A 22,713-nucleotide genomic window follows, 5' to 3' on the forward strand; every position below is an offset into this window, starting at 1 on the left:
TGGGTGGGATTGCCCTAATGATTGCCCAGCTGCACCTGTGGCTACCTATTTAAGGTGCTCCTGGATTTTGTCTAGTTCTCTCTCTCATTTTTGTTTTGTGTCTTTGTTTGAAGAGTGGGTTCTTGAGGTTTTGTGTTCCCATATGATTTCCACGACTCTACAAACCACATTTCCAACAGTTTATTGATTTGAGGTTGTATTGATATTTATTATTATTACCTTATGTTTTGACCCTAGACATTATTTGTTTAACTTTAAATAAACCTATATTTTCTCTATTGAAACCCATCTTGTGAATCGTCCTCTTTATGTTATGACTTTGAGCCGGGTCGTAACAACCATTTCAAGACACTGACTACCGCAGCGACATGCACATTTTCTATTAGCTATAATCAGCATGTTATTCCTCTTTTCTCTGCACACACACACGCAGCATGCCACAGTCTCATAATCACTTTAATTGGAGGCAGCAGAAAGGAGGTAATTTGGCAGCGAGCGGAAGAGGAGAGAAAAAACATAAAAAGAGCAGGACTGAAGACCTGTGTTTACTGAGCGACTGATGACTGGCTTTTGGCTGCTGTGTTTTGTTGATGTGTTTTCAGGATTGTCTCTGGGGTTGAATAGAGGTTAATTCTGTCATTTAAAAGCTAGGATCAACCTTTAGCACAGATGTGCTGTGTGTTTGTGTGAACTGCCATTTTCCTGCTGGTGGTTTGACATGCACAGATTTCTTTTTCAGTATACTGTCCCTAAAATGTGCATCTTGCTGCAATTATTGAATTTAAATGTGAATATAAATACAGCATTTAAAATATGATGTATTTAGCAGAACCTTGTTCATTCTTTTCAATTGTCATCCTTTCCTCGTCCTCTTGAAAGAAATGAACGGGTTTAACCTGAGTGCTTCTGTGCCCTCTGGTGCATTTTTCTATTCAGTATAGTCGTGCTGTACAGTGCAGATGTTAGTGCTTAAATTACTACACCGTTATGTATAGCACTTCCCCTTCCTAATACATGTGGCCACAACATGGACACACACATGGGAGGGTATGGTGCATTAAATGCGTTCATTTGAACAGTGAGCTGTAGCATAACATCACATCCTACACTTCTTGGACTGATAGTCATGCTGCAGGAGGACTACCTGCTGTTCGGGCTTGACGGGGAGGGCTTTCACTCACCGGACTCGCCTCCATGCAGTAAGTTTTGACCAGGGCGTTTCTGGATCAGGTCCAGGTGGCTGGAGGATTTACTTCTTGGTTTGTGCTGGAATGTGAAATATGATTTTAATTCATAGAGGAGCTTTAATGCAGACAGCGGCTTTATTCTCTCTGTCTGCTGTGCAGATTAGATTGTGCTGTGTTTTGGATTGCGAGACAAAGAATAGAAAAGCTTTTGTCTTTCTTAATTGTTTGCACACATCATTAGCAGGGCTGAGATAAATGTTGTGCTCTATGGCATTTTCCTTATTTGTGTGTGTGTGAATGCATGTGCGTGTGTGTTTGTGTGCGTCTGTGTGTGTGTCCTGGTAAACCAACAAATTGTCCCCACAAAGATGGCATATTTCGAAAATCCTTGTCCTTTTTGGGAAAATGTTTGGTCCTCATGAGGAAAATTAAGTGATGCTTTTTGAAAAATGTAAAAATGCAGAACGTTTTCTGTGTTGGGTAAGGGATCGAATATACAGTTTGTACAGTATATAAAAACCATTATGTCTATGGAAAGTCTCCAAAAAATGAAACCCCAACCTGTGTGTGTGTGTGTGTGTGTGTGTGTGTGTGTGTGTGTGTGTGTGTGTGTGTACATTCCGGGATCAATCTGTGTTTACATGATGAAGGTCAAATATTAGCCGGTTTAACTCACTCACAACACAAGCATTAAATATATATTTTTTTCTAATAAACAAAATAATAATAGAAATGCATATTTGGTTTGGATACATCCATATTTGGTTTGTCCCTCTTTTGCTTAATGACAGCAGCACTCGAGCGGCATGTTCTCAGCATCATTTGAAATGAAATAAGAAAAGCATCTGAACGTCTGTACAAAGAGTCACATGATCAATGTCCCTAATTTACCACTAATTTACTTTTTTGGGTTAGGGACCTAGAAATAGTACAGAATCTAAAATATTCCTTGCTCATTTTATGTCACAATATTTCATTGTTTTAAATGTTTCTGTTCTTTTTAAATTCTGGTTTTAAAACACAAAAAGATCTTCACATTTTCAGTGTGGTCTCAGTCTTTTGAACTCAACTGTGTATGTGCTATTGATTTATAAAATCAATCTGAAGAAGCTATAATAGCATATAAAACTAGAGAACGAACTCCACACAATGATTATTTGTTGAATCTGATGTGCTTCAAAAGCATTGAAACCCATTTATTATATGAATGAGAACTTTAGGAGGAAATTAAATCTGTGCAACAGTGATCTAGAAAAGAATGATGGAATAAATGTGACAGTGAGGAGAGATGGAGTAGCTTTCGCACTACAAGCGCTCTGGCTGATGTCTTTTGAAGCCAGCACTTTCCTCTTTCATATTATGCTCTGTGGCCTTTGACAGCACAGGCCAATTAAAGCAGCACATCAGAAGAGCATGCCAGAGCCAAACTACCATGGGAAACCATGAAGCAATCCGCTGCTTCTTATTGAGTTAGATTATTCATAGAGCTGCAGTCTTTGCATAGGTAAACGTGGTTTCTTTCACAGATCTGCTTACAATGAGATTTATATTATATAGCCGGCGGAGCAAACACTGTAAGCTTTAAAAATAAAATTCATGTTTTTCTGAACTGTATGGTGAACTTTTGGTGCCACTAATGGTGCTAAGTGTTGTGAAGCAGGCAATTGACTTGACACCAGTGGCATACTGTAAATGCATTCATTATGCTTTAAAAATAATCAAGCATTGTTGGAGGCCCTGTCGGATCCCATGATCTGAAGTGTTTTAAGCTAACTTCTGAATCTGAATGGCGTTATATTCCTCTCATGTGCTCTGCGGTCTATCCAGACTGTGAGGAATGAGTCACACGCAGCATTCGGTGACAGGAAACAGACTGGTCATGACTTTCAGAGAGCATTAGTGAGCACAGGAAGATTTAGCTAATGTTCCTCCACCTAAAGTCCCGTCCTGGGGACTTCGTGTGTGAATGGAGAGAAACTAATAAGGATTGTCGTGAGCTATAATCTGTATATAGTAAAAACATTTATAATGTTAGAAAAGATTTGTTTCAAATAATTGTTACTTTGAACTTTATATTAAATAAATAATCCTGAAAAAAAAAAATATATATTTTCCTCAAAAAATAATATGCAGCTTAATCATAATAAGAAATGCACCAAATCAGCAAATTTGAAGTGTCTGAAGTATCATGTGACAGTGAAGACTGAAGCTATGGGTGCTGAATGCAGTTATTTTAAATTGTAATAATAGTTCACAATATTTCTGTTTTTACTGTATTTTGATCAAATAAATGCAGCCTTGGTGAGCATAAAAGTTCATTCTAAAACAAAACAAAAATCTTACCGTCCACAAACCTTTGAATGGTGGTGTACATAATATTATTTTATTATAATATAATATAATTATTTTATAGTAGCATTCTGTGCAGATTGTTTGCTGTTTACAGAGACTCCTGCATCATTATTTGTTTTATTATAATCTATTTCAGCATCTAAATCCAAATCTGCCTCCAAACAGCACAGCAATTATTTTTTTTGCTGTGGCTTGTTGCTTTACTCTGTCAGTCTGACGGTCTCTTGTCTAAGTGGGTGGTTCTTGGCCAGAATCATTTAGATCAGATCATCCGCCAATCTGATATTTCTTCCCTTCTGTCCTTCTCTAACTCACTCCTTATGTGATTTGTGTATACTGTGTTATGATTGCCTATTGCTATTGTTATTGATTGATTATCTTAAATATATCAGAAAACAACAACAACAAGATGTCTTTTTCATCGCATCAAACTGATGTCAGATCAATGGTTTCAAGGTCACAAAAGATTAATCAACTTTCTATGAACTCTTTGGCTCTTTTCAAGATAATGACTCACGACGCTAACTAAACTCTTCAGCATCTATCTATAGCAGTTTGTGCGCCGTTCTGTGTGAACGACAGCTGGGGAAAATTAACAAGCACTCGAAAATCAAAAGACCCCATCCATCTTTTCTCCTCAGTCGTGTTTTTTCCCTTCCTCTTTTCCGCTCCTCTGCCGTTCTCCGACTGAGTGACAGATTGAAAAGATGCAGAGATTACTTATTCTTTGTCCCCAAAGTGAACAAAAAACAAAGCAAAGGAGGAGAGGGAAAATGAAAGGAGCGATATTTGGTTTAGATGAATAGAGAGAGGGGAGGAGGGAGAAGAAGGCAGAAGTATGTGAGAGAGAGATAAGCACAATAGAGACAGAGAGGGTGATGGAGTCTTTCTCAATATAAAGATACCACCTACTAGAAAAGAGAGTGGGAGAAAAAGTGAGTGGAAGAGTACAACCTGGAAAATAAAGAATCGATCAGATACATGTTCTATTTTATTTTAACACATCCCAGCCAGAGTGCGAATTACCCCACCATAATTGGGGGGTACTGCTCCTTCACTTCTTCTATGACCATCATGGTCCACTACCATATCAATCCCCACCGTGATCGCCAAGTGCAACATGTGTCTACACATACAAGGTCTAAACATGCCACAAACTGATAATCAGTAGGCTACACAATATCTCATTGTTATTATATATCCAAAAGAGAGCTGTTTTGAACAACTCCCAAAAGTTAGAAGTTAAGTGCACTGAAATACCTTTCTAATTACTAGTAAAAGTAATACCTTTACAAGAAGCCTATTGCCTATATTTCAGGGTTTTTCCTGGCTCAAAATGAGGCGGAGGTGGTAAAATCCTAATAATGTATTTTAATAATAAGATAAATAAATGTGTATTTTTTGTAGGTCATCATATAGCCTATTGTGTTTCCCACATTTTTTTGTTGGTGGAGCTTGGTATCTCTAGGGGGGTCTGGGGGCATGCCCCCCCGGAAGAAAATTTTGTACATTTTAAAGATAAATTCATTCATCTGGTGCACTTTGAGTCACCCGAATCCACTATTAAAAATAAATAATCCACCCGCAAACCGCCCATATTCTTTGATTTAGATATCTGCATCTGATCATCACATTACAATTATTCAAATTCTTAGTGTTAAGCATGATAATATGGTAACACATCACACTTTTATCACACAAAATTACATTTCCGTAATAGCCTAAACAGAGTCTTTACTCCCTTCAAGCTTAAATTGTCAATGTTTCATTACATCACTGTTTGAAAACACTCAGAATAATTTTTTGTACCTTTATAAAGGGCATTTTCCCATCATTTTATTAAATGTATGCTCCATCTTTCATTTCAAATTCTTACATTTTAATAAATATATTCAATTAAAATAATTAGACACTAGGCTGTTACCAATAAAATTAAATAATTTACATTGAAAAATTATAACTGTATTAAATTAGATTATTTTAAATATTTTTGAATATACAAATAAGGAATGTTGAAAAGAATGATACTTTATGAAACTAGCGTTTTGTCATTTAACGTTGACACTTGCTTGAGAAGTTGAAGTCGTTCTCTATCTCCGTTGCTTCTAGCCACGGTGGTTAAAAATGGTACGGTCCACAATAGGGGTGTCTGAAATCGCTTTACATTAAAATGTTCCTACAGTGAAAATAGGAGTTGACTTGTATTGTAACTGTAATTATATTTTTTCACAATATCAGAAAAATTATCTGACCCCCCCAAAACTGATATTTCTGTCCCCTGTAATTCGAACTATGATCCCAGCCTTAAATTACTTCCACTGCTGTGATCAAACACGGATCTTTTTTCTCTTACAGTGAACATGAAAACATCTGATACTGAATACACCCAGAGATTTCTTTGAGTTATAAAGCCTAATCCACTTTTTTTTATGCTCACTTATAATTTTACATCTCAAGTCTCCAAAGGAATCATAATTTACTTTAACATGACTAATTTTTCAACTCTCTCAATCATGCTGTGTTTGCAACTATACACTCATAAAAAACAAAGGTTCTATAGGGAGTTTTCACAGTGATGACATTGAACAACTCCTTTTTGCAGCTTAATTTTGATAAACGGTAGGGGAGCTTTGAGTTCTTTTTTGTACTAGTACATCAATCTGTTTTATTTCAAAAGAGCCATCAAAATCCAGATTTGTCCTCCCTTAAAAAAAGTGCTTTAAAGCGCTTAAGGAAAGAGAACAAAAGATGCTACGAGTTGAAGGGCAAGTGAAGGACGGCGCTTGAGAAAGATTGCTCTCTTCCTGTCCCACAGAGAGTGCAATCACTTCGATCTTTACATGATCACACATGCGTACTGTGACTCTCCTATCTGAATCTCCATTACTTTTATTATTCATTCATCCCTCTAACAGATTCCCATTTTCACCTGATCCTAGTGCATGCCAGACAGAATGCTTGTCATCACCATATTTGTGTTAAGAGGAGCGTAAGAGGACTTTGATGTTTGCATTGTGTATACAAAATGCCTCAAACATGTGTTGATCTTCAAGATCTTTGTTTGTGCAGATGCTGTTGAAAGAACTGCTATTTCCATTGAGAGGTACACTGGCGCTGTCCATGGTGCTGATAAAGTAGACCAACCTGCAGAAAATAATGCTGACTCTTCTACCATAAAGGCTTGCGTTTACTGCATATTATGCATTGTTGCTGTCTAAAACGGTACAGATTGTGTCGGATGCAGTGATGCCATTCTGAGAGCATGTGTTTAATGTAAGTCTTACAGTATAGGTGTTGATGATGAGCGCTGCATTGCTTCTGTTTAACATTGTGCAGTCATGCGGTCTCACTGCTGCCTCATTCCCTTCATCTCTTTTAGACATTTACATTTTGGCATCAAAGTTAAAGCTTCAGCGTGTTGGAAATGTTGGTCTCAATTGACTGAGGCTTTCTAATAATTGACTGTTGAGGTAAATGTCCATTTTAATGCTAGTGTTCCTTTACTGCCAAAATCATTCAGAATTAGTCACTTCTCTTGTGTGTTTGTGTAAATTTGTTGTCGATGCGTAAAATGTCCAAAAATGTTTTAATTAACCAAATTTTGTAATACAATAGAATTAATAAAATAATAAAATAGTCAATTAAATGTATTAATTTTATTAGATTTAATTTGTGTGTGTGTGTGTGTATATAGGCTATATAGAATATTAAAATATATAACATTAAATGACAGTTTAATATATTCAATAAATAGATGACAATTATTATCATTTTTATATGAAATATATAAATATACTAAATATAATAAATTATAAATCATATAAAAATTGTAATAATATTTTTATACTGTGACAAGCCATTATTTCACTTATGAATTTCAGAGATTTTTTAATCCGCTTATTATGAATGTCCTGTAGTGTGACAACTTTTTTAAAAGTACAAATTATTACTCTATATATGCGGTCAATAAAAAGTACTAATTATTTGTAAATAAAAACAATTATTAAAATAATACAGTTTTCAGATAAGGGTCAAGTTAGTCTGTAGCCATTATAAATAGCTGTAAAACTCTGAAAACAGCAGAAGACTATAGTACGTCTTCATTTAGCAGGAGGTGTTTGTGTATGCATCATGTGTGCTTGCCACAGTGAGGCGCTGTGTGTTTCCACAGAACTCCTCCTCCTTTCCACACACTCTTTCTCTCCCTGTCCCTTTCTCCTCTTTCGCTCTCCTCCCTCTTTCCTCTGATGAGGATCTCTCATCTCTTCCACTCCATGATCAGCGGGTCTAATCGAATCATCATGGCCACGCTACCATCCCCACTTCTTCGACTCTTTCTCCACTCTTCATGCTCTCTCTCTTTTACTCCGTCCAGCCCCTTCTTCCATTCTCCCTCTCTTGTTCTGAATCTGGGTCATCCACTAGCATGACGGACAGTCTCCCATTATCACCCTCTTCACTTCTCCCCTAAAGCAAGAGAGGGAAATAAGAGAGGGAAAGCAGGTGAAAGAAGGGTAAGGGATGAGAGAAAGTCACAGAGTGCCCTGTTTGTCTGAACGCACGCTCTGATTGGCTGCTCGTTCCGCTGGTGTCACATTCTGCCCTCTTCACATGTTCACGCACCGGCAGCATCCTCACAAGTGTAACACTCTAATGCACGCTCATGCACACACGCACACACACACTCATGAGTGCTGCCGGACACCGCTGGAATAATGGATTATTTACACTGGATTCCTTCAGCATGTCTTCTTCCAAAGCTAATGGACTAACTATCATCCTTGTCGGTTCAAATGAGTAAGTGACAGCGCAGTCTTCCTCAAAGATGCCTGTTTCTTACACGCTTTTCTCTATATATGTGTGTGTGTGTGTGTGTGTGTGTGTGTGTGTGTGTGTGTGTGCGTGTGTGTTTAGAGATGCGTTCTGTTATGTCAAACTTACAAGCATGTGGTCAAGCTCTTAGTAATGCATTTGCATATAAGCTTGTATATGTATTTATGATTTTTTCATCCTCTCTTCTTTCCATCAATCGCTTATCTATCAGTGTCACTCATTCTCAATTGTTTCTGACTCTCGGTTTGGCTAGCAATCATTTCTCAACTTATATTGTTATCTATTTATTAATTTCTTGTGCTTTCTGACTCTCACACTTTTTCATCATTATTTCTCAGATTTGGTCTTTTTCTGTATAAATATAATTAACATGTATAATATATTGGGTTAGGATTAGCATTTGTTTTAAGGTTACTTGTAATTATGCATAATTTACTGTTATTACTATAGTAAGTACATGCAACACTAAAATAAAATGTCTTATTTCTCTAATGTTTTATTACTCTGTGTAAATATGATTAATATTAATTTAATAAATATAAATAAATAAATAAATATATATATATATATGATCACATACATGATACATACATATATACACACACACACACACATATATATATATATATATATATATATATATATATATATATATATATATATATATAGCATAAATATATATATACACACACACACATACATCATCTTCCGCTTTTTTGGGGTGCGCGGGCAGCAATCTAAGCAGAGATGCCCAGACTTCCCTCTCCCTAGACACTTCCTCCAGCTCTTCCGGGGGGACACCAAGGCGTTCCCAGGCGGCCAGCCGGGAGATATAATCCCTCCAGCGTGTCCTAGGTCTTCCCCAGGGTCTCCTCCCGGTGGGACGCGCCCGGAACACCTCCCCGGGAAGGCGTCCAGGAGGCATCCGGAACAGATGCCCGAGCCACCTCAGTTGGCTCCTCTCGATGTGGAGGAGCAGCGGCTCTACTCTGAGCTCCTCCGGAGTGACCGATCTTCAGGCAGGAACTCTCCACCAACCTGAAGTGGGCAAGCCACCCTTTTCCGACTGAGAAACATGACCTCGGATTTGGAGGTGCTGATTCTCATCCCACCCAACTTCACAGTCGGCTGCAAACCGTCCCACTGCACGCTGAAGGTCCTGGTCTGTTGGGGCCAGCACGACAACATCATCTGCAAAAAGCAGAGATGAAATTGTGTGGTCCCCAAACCTGACACACTCCGGCCCCTGGCTACGCCTAGAAATTCTGTCCATAAAAATGATGAACAGAACCGGTGAAAAAGGGTAGCCCTGCCGGAGTCCAACATGCACCGGGAACAAGTCTGACTTACTGCCGGCAATGCGAACCAAGCTCCTGCTCCGGTCGTACAGGGACCGGACAGCCCTTAGCAAAGGGCCCCGGACCCCATACTCCCACAGCACCCTCCACAGCACGCCGCGAGGGACACAGTCGAATGCCTTCTCCAAATCCACAAAATTCATGTGAATTTGTTGGGCAAACTCCCGTGAACCCTCCAGCACCCTGGAGAGGGTATAGAGCTGGTCCAGTGTTCCACGACCGGGACGAAAACCGCACTGTTCCTCCTGAATCTGAGGTTCTACTATCGGCCGAATTCTCCTCTCCCAGTACCCTGGCATAGACTTTCCCTTGGAGGCTGAGAAGTGTGATCCCCCTGTAGTTGGAACACACCCTCCCGCCCCCCTTCTTAAAAAGAGGGACCACCACCCCGTTCTGCCAGCCCAAAGGTACTGTCCCCGACCGCCACGCGATGTTGCAGAGGCGTGTCTATATCACTCCTGTTCAACCTGTATATGCTCCCAATGAGCCAAATAATGAGAAAGAACCAAATTGCTTACCACAGCTATGCAGACGACACACAGATCTACTTAGCCCTATCGCCTAACGATTGCAGCCCCATTGACTCCCTGTGCCAATGCATCGATGAAGTCAACAGTTGGATGTGGCAAAACTTTCTTCAGTTAAACAAAGACAAAACTGAAGTCATTGCGTTTGGAAACAAAGATGAAGTTCTCAAGGTGAACGCATACCTTCACTCTAGGGGTCAAACAACTAAACATCAAGTCAGGAATCTTGGTGTGACACTAGAGTCAGAGCTTAGTTTCAGTAGTCATGTCAAAGCAATAACTAAATCAGCATACTATCATCTGAAAAAATATTGCAAGAATTAGATGCTTTGTTTCCAGACAAGACTTAGAGAAACTTGTTCATGCTTTCATCACCAGCAGGGTGGATTATTGTAATGGACTCCTCACTGGCCTTCCCAAAAAGACCATAAGACAGTTGCAGCTCATACAGAACGCTGCCGCCAGGATTCTGAGCAGAACCAGAAAATATGAACATATCACACCAGTCCTCAGGTCTTTACACTGGCTCCCAGTTAGATTTAGGATTGATTTTAAAGTATTATTACTGGTATATAAATCATTCAATGTCAGATCATTAGGATCATATAAGCTAGAAATACCAAGGGTTCACTCGAAGCACGGCGAGTCCGCTTTTAGCTATTATGCCAGCCGCAGCTGGAACCAGCTTCCAGAGGAGATCAGATGTGCTCCTACTGTAATCACATTCAAATCCAGACTCAAAACACATCTGTTTAGCTATGCATTTACTGAATGAGCACTGTGCCACTGTTCGTCTGACTGTTTGTACTGTACTGTATTTTATTTATTAAATACTGTTTAATTATTCTTATTTCTTTTCATTATTTTAATTTCTTCTATGTAAAGCACTTTGAATTGCCATTGTGTATGAAATGTGCTATATAAATAAACTTGCCTTGCCTATATATATATATATATATATATATATTCATCATTAAAAATGACATTGCAGAAAAGTTCAGGCAGTTATAATGATAATAATATATATTATTATCATTATAACTGCCTGAACATTTCTGCAATGTAATTGTTTGTTGCTAAGAAACCAAAGTAACTTTTAAATGAGCACAGTGTCTTTGGCAATGCGCAAGACGTGTTATATTTTAGACCGCTAATTATTTTGCTGCAATATAATGTTCTGTGGTGTTTGTATGAGCTTGTCTATCTGACGCTATGAACAAGCTCTAGTTTGTGTGCTTTTGGTCCTTTGGTAATTCAACTATTTTGAGCTTTATGTGTGTCAAGTGCAGCTCTCTGACAATTTACTGTTAATGCCAAACTACCACTATTATTTTTTTCAAAGCCGGTGGCGTGAGAAATTTGATTTCTTGTCACATTGTTGTGTGACTCGAGACTGTAGGCTTCAGATTGAAGAGGATGCGTCTTGTGATCACCAGATGGCCTTATGTTTCAGAGAACACATAAGACACATGTAATGCATACATGGTTTTGTACACAAACACACACACGTTCTTATATAGAGAGCTTTTCCAACCTTAGCCTTAAAAAAAACTGTAAAAATCGGTTTGAAAAATCTCCAGTCCTTCTCGTCGTGCTGTCTGGATGTGTGTGTAAGAGTGCATGCTTGTGAATCTGTGGTTGATGTGTGTCTGATGCATTACATGACAGATTTCCATGTGTGACATTCTTTTTCTGTGCTGAATTTGTTATTCTTAGCATTCAGAGACACTTTGTGCTTGTTTGTGTGTGTGCGCAACTCGCCATAAATGTTTAATGTTAATACAACAAAATTCTTGGAAAAACATTACAGAACACATTCGGCCTATCTGTATCAGCCAATACACTTACCCATAATGCACTGCCATGCAGATGCGCTGACAAAATTTCATTTTACATTTGCTGATTTAATTCGTAATTGTTGTATGTGATGATAGCGCCTGGCAGCTGTAGATAATTACATGCTGTTTTTATGCTGCATATTTTTTCCCAAAATTCAATTCCCATTTGCTCTGGCGTGAAATGCAGAGCTATACTGGCTGTCTGCCGTTTTACCCTTAATAGTCTCATAGGTGTTTATCTATGGTGTGTAGGCCTATAACTTACTGAGATGCATACAGAGATATGCTCACACACACACACCATTATATATTTATATATCAGCCAGCGTATGTAGACCTGTTTAGACGTTAAACCCACCCACACACATCTTAGAAAGACTGCTGGAAGACAGTCGGTCAGTAACTTTGCAGTGTTATGGAATATTTTTTTTAGGTGCTGCTATTTATTTTAGTCACTGCCACAGCCGTGTTTTCTTATCTTTTCCTCATGTGCTGCTCTATGATAAAATTTCTGAAAAGCTCCACTGTTGTCCACAGGAAAGCCTAAGCCTTGCCATGTGTACCCTAAATTATTCAGCACTGTTTTGGATCTACGTCTGGGCTGACTGGGAGTCTTCGTGGTCTCACAGGGTTGTCTGGTGAGGTGTGAGTGTGTGTATCTCTGAGTTTGTTATCGGTCCCTGAAAGCTTGCCAAGGAAGGAAAACAACCATGAAAACACATTAGATTTTAGATATGCTGTATATCTCCCTCTTTCTATTTCTTTCTCTCACATGGATACGTTCCTTTTTCACGTGTTTCTTCAACTATGGGCACTTTTAGAAAATAATCTGTGCACTTTTTGAAAATAAACATTAGAATTTTTTCTGAAATATATATATTTTTAAACTTTCCATCAAAATTTTATTTCCATCACAAATAGAATTATGTATTGTGGAAATTACAGTTATTTAATTTTGTAATTTTTATGATTTTGTTTGCATAAAATGGCTGATTCATTTATCTAGCTAAGGTAATTTCATAGCTAGCATTTTATGTATCTGTTCATAAGTGATAATGTTGTTCACGTCGCGTGTCATATTTCATTAATTTCAAGCATGATCTTCACACCGTTGAAGTCATCTTCATTCATATAGCGCTTTTAACAATATAGTTTCAAAGCAGCTTTACAGTGAACAAATACATATTTGATACCAATTTATTTGTGGCAAATTTGTTGATTATTGCAGACATTATGCCAAATTGAGAGAAAGTATAATCTATAATATATATAATAGTATAATAAATTAAATTAAAACTAAACTTTTTATACATTTTAGATATGATCTCACTTTAGATTAGATGTTCATAGTAAAATAAGATGTATCTTTTTTTATTTGTATTAATTATTTTATTGTTTTTATCATTTCATTCTAGATTTTCATATTTAAAAAAAAGGCATTTGATAAAGTGTTTTGTTTTTCTGTTTTTTTCTTTTATTTATACGGGACCTTGTATAGAGCAGACAGGAAGCAGAGGGGGGGACTGGATCGGAAAAGGCCATGAGCTGAACTCGGGTCACCCAATGCATTGAAGACTCTATCTGTTAGTTTGATTATAAATCAAGCCCTTGGACATAAAAGTGCCTTATAGTTAAAGAAACCCAATGTTTCGTCAGATTTCCAGAGATACACGGTATACCCACACTCACTCTTTTAAAGTTCAGTGCATTCGTGCTGTGTGTTTGTGAGTGGTAATTAAATGGCTGTTAGTTTGGTCTCACACTGTTTTAGCCATGCACTAATTAAAGAATCATCTGTTAATTCTGCTGAAAGACTGCAGACCTCAGTGCTCAAAGAGCGCACTGGCAGGATGCATATAAATGACAGAAAATTACATTAACTCTTGCCACCTCCGGGGTGTTCCACTTGATGTATATCACTTGATGAATATGCAAACAGAAAACAATTTTTTGATGAAAATCATGAGATTCTGTATCTAACGAACCTTAGAAGCTCTGTGTGTGAGTGTTAGTTCCCTAAAGCAATATTCTCTTGTGGAACTATGAGGACAAATTATGAGTGATGCTTACCAAAGATGGTTTGTCTCCACAACACAAACACATACAAGACTTTCTTCAAGTTCAACGTTTGAAAATCATTGCATTTGTTCTCGCTGTCTCCAACCCAATTAAAAATAAACACTTAATCACTAGTTTCTGAAAGCACAACTTTTGAAGTCTGTCTCTTTTATATTTTCTGTCTCTATACAGACATAAAAAAAAAACCTCTCATTTACACAAACAGATATACAATATCTTATGTACAATGCACTTTGTACAATGAACAATCATTACTCCAGCCTTTAGTGTCACATGATTCTTCAGAAATCATTTGAATGTGCTGATTTTAATCTTAATTATTCTAAACGTTTGGCGTAATATATAAATGTATAATGTTATAGGTATATATATCTATCTATCTATCTATATCTATCTATATATATATATACCACAAAATATATATACCACAGACCCTGGACCACAAAACGAGTCACATGGGTACATTTTTTGAAACTAAGATTTATACATCATCTGAAAGCTGAATAAATAAGCTTTCCATTGATGTATGGTTTGTTAGGATAGGACCATATTTGGCTGATATACAACTATTTGAAAATCTGAGGGTGCAAAAAAATCGAAACATTGAGAAAATCTCCCTTAAACTTGTCCATTTATGTTCGCGATTGTGCTGCATTCACTCACAAAAATAAATGTTTTATATATTTACGGTAGGAAATGTACTAAATATCTTCATGGAACATGATCTCTACTTAATATCCTAATGATTTTTGGCATAAAATAAAAATCAATAATTTTGACCCATACAATGTATTTTTGGCTATTGCCACAAATATACCTGTGCGACTTGTGACTGGTTTTGTGATCCAGGGTCACATATAGGTCCTGACATCGGCTGACACCTGCACTCATGCTTAAAAGTGGCAAAAAAATAATAATTTAACCACCTAATATTCCTTTAATATATGCCATACTCATTTTTGTGATAGTCCTTGAGTAAATTAACCCCCCAAAAAAAATCATTAACCAATTTAATTAAACCTCTTTAGCTGCAAAAAGGGTTCCTTAACCAACCCGATTTCTATTCAGTTTTTTTCTAATTACAAACCTTACATTAATATTTAAAAAATGGCAATCTTTTGAGAGCAGTCAAGTGTGGGCAAAAAAATGAGAGTATTCTTTTCAAGGTCACGCTGCTGAAAAGTTTCAGGAAGTATCAGTCACTCATTGCTGTATGCTTGTTTTGGCCTTTTAGCTAAAGCAGTTCTCGTACTTTTCACATATTATATGTTTACATTGGGGGTCTGGTGTGTGCTTGTTTGAGCGTGTTTGCTCTCCTCCATGCTGAGCAGTGTTTCCCGCAGAATAAAGTGAGTTCGGTGGTGATAGAAAGAGAAATGATTGCTTTAAGCAGAGGAGGAAAAGATCTGCCACTGTTAGTGACATCCAAACGCTGCTGCTGCAGCCTCCCACGCACTAGACGTTCATCAATAAAGATGCCCTGCGTACACACCTAACAGAAGGTTTGCTTCTGAAAAAGATTGTTTTGGTGATGGAACAGTTAGTAAGCAGACAGGTAAATCAGTGCAACAGTGTGTCTGAGGCTCATTAATTATGGACGTCAGTTCCTCAGAGCTGAAAAGTGAAAATCAGAGAAACTATCCTCCTTTGATCAGCTTTTGTTATGTTGCGCTGAAAGATCACGTTTTATAGGCCTGTACTTGTCTTCTGTTAATAAAGGCTGCTGGTATCAAGGGAATCCTCTGATTCTTGGAAATATTTCCCTTGAGAGAAAAAAAAAATCTCATATGTGCATTCAGTGTTTCACAAAGAATGACAGATTGACTGTAGAGATTTACCTGGGATATAATACAATACAATTTTATTTATATAGCACGTTTTACACAACTGGTGTTGACCAAAGTGCTTTACAAATCACTGTGCCCTAGTGATCATGACCACAATGCAGACATCCACTTTAAAGGGACAGTTCACAAAAATAAAAATGCTGTCATCATTTACTCACCTTCATGTCGATCCAAACCTGTATGACTTTCTATCTTCTGCGGAAGATGAGAGATGTTGTATACTACTGTAAGGTACTAATATGCACCTTTTAGGGGTTGATAAGGTACACATTTGTCCCTTTGAGGGCAATGCTCCAGTGACAAGCTGTTGTACCCCTAAAGATGCAAAATAAAATCACTTTTTTTCTGAAAGTTTGGCCATAATAATGCAGTTTGTCAGTATGCCTGCGTTTTTGTGTGTGGGTCAGGATCTACCACAGTAGACGTCAATGGAAAGTCACCACTATGATGGAAAATGTGTGTGTGTGTGTATGTGTTTTCTCAGTAAGACTGTCAGGTAGCCAGGTTAGATATTACTGATGCCTCAGTGACACATCCCACCTTATCCATCACCCACTGACTGAACAACACCACCGTCTGCTCATTTTCTCACACCTTGCACAGACACAAACGCACCCACATTGAATATTTCTCCCGCACACATGCTCATAAACACATACGCTGGAGTTTTAGGAGGGGAAAAGCTCTTTTCTTCCTCTTTTCTGTTCTTAATGCAGTGAGCTGTGGATAATGAGAGAGATGCGAGTGAGAAATAGAGAGAGAGAGAGAGAGAGAGATTGTCAGGAAGTAGAGATTTCTGTAACCAACCCAACCAACTAGAGCCAATGCGTCCTCCCTCCCTCCCTCTTTCTCTCTCTTTCTCTGTCAATGCCGTACAAATTTTCAGTCATATGGTTGACTGTTTTGGAAATGGATTGGAATGATGGTGGGATAAAGCTGGACAGAAGAGATAGGAAAAGTGATGAGCAATGAAGAACAAGAAGAGCCAGGTTGGATTGTAAATTGTTCTCTTCTTATTCGCCTATTTATTATTTGTGAAGATTGTGTTCATTTGGGGTCCAAAATCTGAGATCACTAAAGAAAATTATTATTTTGTATTCATTTTATAATTTAATACAACATTTTTGATTACAGCATGTTGAAGTGAAAAGTTGGGTAATGCTTTATTTTAAGGTGATGTACTTACATGTTAACTACATGTAGTAGTAATAACAGTAAATGATGCATAATTACAAGTAACTAACCCTAAACCAAACCCTAACCGTAACTTTATAGTAAGTACATGTAATTAGCTACTATTAATCGGTACTTATTTGTGACCCTGGATCAAAAAAACAGTCACATGTCGCACAGGTATATTTGTGGCAATAGCCAAAAATACATTGTATGGGTCAAAATTATTGATTTTTATTTTATGCCAAAAATCATTAGGATATTAAGTAAAGATCATGTTCCATGAAGATATTTTGTAAATTTCCTACCGTAAATTTATAAAACATTTATTTTTGTGTGTGAATGCAGAACAATCGTGACCATAAATGGACAAGTTTAAAGGAGATTTTCTCAATGTTTCGATTTTTTTTGCACCCTCAGATTCCAGATTTCCAAATACTTGTATATCAGCCAAATGTTGTCCTATCCTAACGAACCATACATCAATGGAAAGCTTATTTATTCAGCTTTCAGATGATGTATAAATCTCAATTTAAAAAAACTGACCCATGTGACTGGTTTTGTGGTCCAGGGTCACATTTGAGTAAGTACAATGTATATTTTTACAATACAGATTGTTTCAAAGCAGTAATGTAACAACGTCCCCTTCAAATAAAGTGTAACCGAAGTAGAATTATTTTTGCTTTAATGACAGCAGCACTAGAGCTGCACAAACTGAACTTTTTATCAAACCTGAGGAAACTGGTGTTAATGATTTGAGATTATCCAAAAAGCGTCTTGAGCTTCAATGGAAGAATATCTAACCTGTCTGTACAAACAAAGAGTCACATGATTAATGTCATGAAAACTAATTTACTTAAGGGATAGTTCACCCTAAAACGAGTTTCTTTCTTTTGTTGAACAAAAAATATATATTTTGGTAACCAGACAGTTGATGGCACCCATTGACTTCCATTGCATTTTTTCCCTACTATGGAAGTCAATGGGTGCCGTCAACTGTCTGGTTACCGACATTCTTCAAAATATGTTTTTTTTGTGTTCAACGAAAGAAAGAAACTCATACAGGTTTTTGAAGGATTTTTTTATTTGTTTGTTTGTTTGTTTATTTTGTTTATTTTTTTATGAAGCCCATATTATATTTGCTTGTTGTCTTGTTGTCCACTATAGAGGGATAGAGGAAAGACTCAAATTGCCTGTGAGGGTTTTGTGTGTATCTGTGGAAAGAAATGAAACCATTTCCCTTTCCACCAATCAGAGTGTTTAGAGAAAAGACAGAAGCTAAGTAGCATTGATGCTGGAGGGAGGATGTGAAAAGGAAAGTAAAAAGGACCAGATGGAAGCAACATAATAAAACAGAGTAGATTACAAGCAATCTAGAGCAAAAGAAAGACAAAATATAGAAAGAGGAAAGGGGAAAATGGAGAGTAAGAAGAGAGGGCAAGGCTATATGGCATGCATGTATAGACAACACTGCCTGTTGTAGAGGTCATATTATGTAGATATAAAAGGAGCAAGGATGTTTTAAGCAGATTATGACCTGATGAATTATCTAGAAAGAAAGGGTGTGGTACATGGTTATGCTAAAAGAAAAAGAGGGAAACTGAAGGAATGGGGCTTTATTAAAAGATAGAGCCTAGAACAATACAGGCAATTAGCACTGGGTGTGTGCTAGATTTCAGGAGGAATAAACAGAGGAGGCATATGGCTGTGTGTTTGATTTAGGGGAGCGAGAGAGACAGAGATGAAGAGAGCGAAAGAGAGAAAGGTTGCGTTTGGCACTTTAGGTGCCATGTGATGATAAATGCCCCAGTGCCACAAACCGGAATGCACCATGTTCGACATGAGCTATGTGATATTTTTAGCCAATCACAGTGTATGGAAGGTTGAGACTAACAAGACATCAAGTGCTCTACCAAATCCCTCATGCCTCTCTCTGTCACACCCTGTTCCTCCAGCTCGGGCCGCCCATAAGTCATTCTTCTCTTTTTTGCTTCCCATATCCTTACTTTTTTCTTCTGACCACCTCTTGTCCCAGTTTTGCATGTTCTTTCATTTTTATTGCCTTCCTTGTTCTCTCTCTCTTTACTCCACTCTTTCTCCAGTAATCCTCATTCGTGTGTATTCTGATCTGACATTTTACATTTTACATTTACATTTATTCATTTAGCTGACGCTTTTATCCAAAGCGACTTACAATTGCTATATATGTCAGAGGTCGCACGCCTCTGGAGCAACTAGGGGTTAAGTGTCTTGCTCAGGGACACATTGGTGTCTCACAGTGGATTCGAACCCGGGTCTCTCACACCAAAGGCATGTGTCTTATCCATTGCGCCACACCACCACCATTTGACTGACAATTTGACTTGCGCTGGAAACATCTTGTTTTTATTCCAGTTAGTTGAAGAATCTTAAACACAGATCATGATCTCTTTTGAAATGAGGTTGGGATTTTGTTTGGGAAATCGTATCATAGTGTACTCACTGCTCTAGCCACAACCGCAGTGGTTAACTTTCCAACAAACACACACACATACATGCACAAACAGGCCATTTGACATTTCCCAGCTTTCTGGGGGGCAATTCTGTCCCGTCCATTTGTGAACATGCTGAAAGGGATGTCATGGATGAAGAGGATAGGCATTCTTCTGGACAGACACTCTGACCTTATGTAACACAATGTGCTCACGTATATTTGATCATGGGTTTGGACATGTTGGTGTGTGTGGAGTTGCAAACAAGGATAACACTTTTTTTTTCTATTATATTTGAATCTGACTTTTTGAAGTGTAAGTCCTGGGAAACACAAATACAATTAATGCTGCAGCCAGTCTAATATAGATAAAGAATCATTTCACATGTCTATGAGCATAATATTGCTCATATATTTCCAAGTAAATGATACAGTTTTCATTCTTCAGGTCAATCATAAAGTGATATCTTTGTCATAGTATCCTTTCAATTATTGAGTGCTTTTCGTGTGTGATAAGTGCACGATTAAGTGAATTTCGAAGTGTCAGATTCAGCTGTACCCTGTAGCCGTTTTTCTTGTTGGTTGCACCTTGTTGTTCAAAGTTAAAATAATTTCTTTGTTTATTACCTTGCTTTCTTTCAGAATGAATCAGTTTTTTTAATGAATTAATGACTGCCAGTCCCTTGCTGCCACCTACTGGCGTAACTGTGTAATTCGCACTGAAGTCGTTGATAAACCCCACTCAGACCATTTCTCAATACCATGTACGCCAAGAATAATAATAATAATAATAATAAAAACAATCATAATATTAATATAAAATATTATTTATTTAACAATAATAGCCATTATAAACTTTGTATTTAATATTAAATAAGTTGGATTACTTATATCTGTAATTTGAGTAAAAGCAACAACAATATTTTTAGTGCAAGTAATTTAATTGCAATATCATTACTTTAATTAGTAATTACAACGAAATGTAACATTTTACAAATGAAATCCTTTGTTTTCTTCTGTTATTACATCTTTTAATAAGAATCGTGTAAGAAGTTGTATGCCCTCTTTCTATTTTCTCTTCTATGCAATGAAAATTCTAGGGCTTTGTTAATGCTTCCATACTTTTAAGTTGCCACAGTCATTGCATACTTTGCATGTGCTGCACTTTATTTGTACCATTTTGGTTTATTAGTATATTTTTATTTATCTATTTACCTTTTTTTATTTGAAAGATAAAGATAATGTTTGATAATTGAGATCTGTGATTGTGTAGTCCTTGAAAACCAAAACAATAGTGCCTAAAGTCCTTGAATGTCTTGGAATTTCATTTTACAGCATCTGTACAAACCCTGGATTGATTGATTGATTGATTGATTGATAGATATAAGATGTCCACTTTACCAATATTATTTAGCATACAACAGTAAATAAAAATGTCTTTAGAATCGAACATTGAAGTTTATTAAAATGATTGTGAAGTGCCTAACCATATGCAGCATTAATAACATAACATAAGGAAAATCATGTCTTCTATCTAAACAACAGCAGTTGACTTGTGTAAATAAGTTTACACTGGACTGTATTACTATTAGCCATATTAATTTGTGCCAAATTATGTATCTGATTGGATGTTCCTTTGATGTCAATATATGGTGAGCATTTTTTTTCTTTCATTTTAAAAGATTAAATGTAATATAAGTTAAGATAAGATAAAACAAAACTGCTGCTGTCCAAACTATGCACGGTTATGATTTAGTTGCATTTTATGATTTGTATTTAGCATTGTTTTTTCCTGCCTGTCTGTGATCTTATCAGAATGGAGGTGTGACCCATTTTTGATTGTGACCAATTAGAGAATAGTCAAGTCAAGTCACCTTTATTTATATAGCACTTTTTACAATACAGATTATATCAAAGAAGCTTCACAGTGATAACATGAAAAAACTACAACAAAGTTTGTTTCTAGAATAACATTGCGTCATCGTCCACCTTAAGTAAGGCAGATCAATAATATTGTTGAATATTAAATGTCCCCAACTAAGCAAGCCTAAAGCCAAGGCAACAGTGGCAAGGAACCAAAATGGAGAAGAAAAAAACCTTGGGAGAAACCAGGCACAGCCCAGTTCTCTTCTGGCCAATGAGAGAACAGTGTATGATTATGATTCAGGCAGCATTACAGGTCAGAAGTCAGATTGGATCAGAACATTCAGAATATTTATCCAGTTCCATCTGGTTGGAAGTTGGAGTCATCACGCTGGTATGGAGACGAGTTTGTTGAGGATCAGTGCCGATGGCTGTCATGTCGATGATGCCTTCATAGGGCTGATGAGGCTGGCACCTCAGGGATGCATCATGGATCGGTCCAGGCGCAGGTCCACAATCTGTTCTGGAGACGGCCCGGATGCGGCTGACTTCAGTAAACCTCGGAAAACAGAAAGACTAAAATTGGCGTAGATGCCATTCTTCTTATGATGTAACGAGTACATCAGGTGTTATAGGAAGTGTCCCCGGTTCTGGCTGACCTAATCTATGCAGCCTAATAATCATTTAACTGATTTGAATACTATAAATGTATAATGTTCTATATGAATGCCAGGTAGAAGAGATGCGTTTTAAGTCTATATAGATTTAAACTGACAGAGTGTGTCTGCTTCCCGGACAATGTTAGAAAGACTGTTCCAGAGTTTAGGTGCTAAATAGGAAAAGGATCTACCGCCAGCAGTTGATTTTGATATTCTAGGTATTATCAACTGGCCAGAATTTTGAGATCGCAGTAGACGTGAAGGACTATAATGCATTAAGAGCTCGCTCAAGTACTGGGGGGATGAACCATTTAGTGCTTTGTAAGTAGTCAGCAATATTTAAAAATGTATATGATTTTTAATAGGGAGCCAATGCAGTGTTGTTGACAGAATGGGGCTAGTACGGTCATAGTTTCTGGTTCTAGTGAGAACTCTAGATGCTGTGTTTTGGACCAGCTGGAGTTTGTTTATTAAGCGTGTAGGGCAACCACCCAGTAGAGCATTACAATAATCTAGCCTTGAGGTCA

At 37.3% G+C, this 22,713-nt stretch overlaps 1 protein-coding gene across 7 annotated transcripts in view; it reads left to right on the plus strand.

The window, feature by feature from the left end:
* Positions 1-22,713, plus strand: part of srcin1a (SRC kinase signaling inhibitor 1a) — a 132,570-nt gene that overhangs the window by 32,525 nt on the left and 77,332 nt on the right. The window contains exon 1 of one of the 7 annotated variants that reach the window (XM_084406592.1): positions 8,230-8,336. The exons of 5 other annotated variants lie outside the window; for them this stretch is intronic. Coding sequence is in view for 1 of the 2 variants with exons in the window: in XM_084406581.1 (XP_084262707.1) it covers positions 16,983-17,010 (28 nt within the window). In the remaining variant the exon portion in view is untranslated. Of the gene's footprint in view, positions 1-8,229; positions 8,337-16,934; positions 17,011-22,713 lie in introns of those variants that run through there. One more of the 7 variants, XM_084406581.1, reaches the window with a different exon arrangement.

This window comes from Rutilus rutilus, assembly GCF_951802725.1.
Source record: "Rutilus rutilus genome assembly, chromosome: 1".
Taxonomy (NCBI): Eukaryota; Metazoa; Chordata; class Actinopteri; order Cypriniformes; family Leuciscidae; genus Rutilus; species Rutilus rutilus.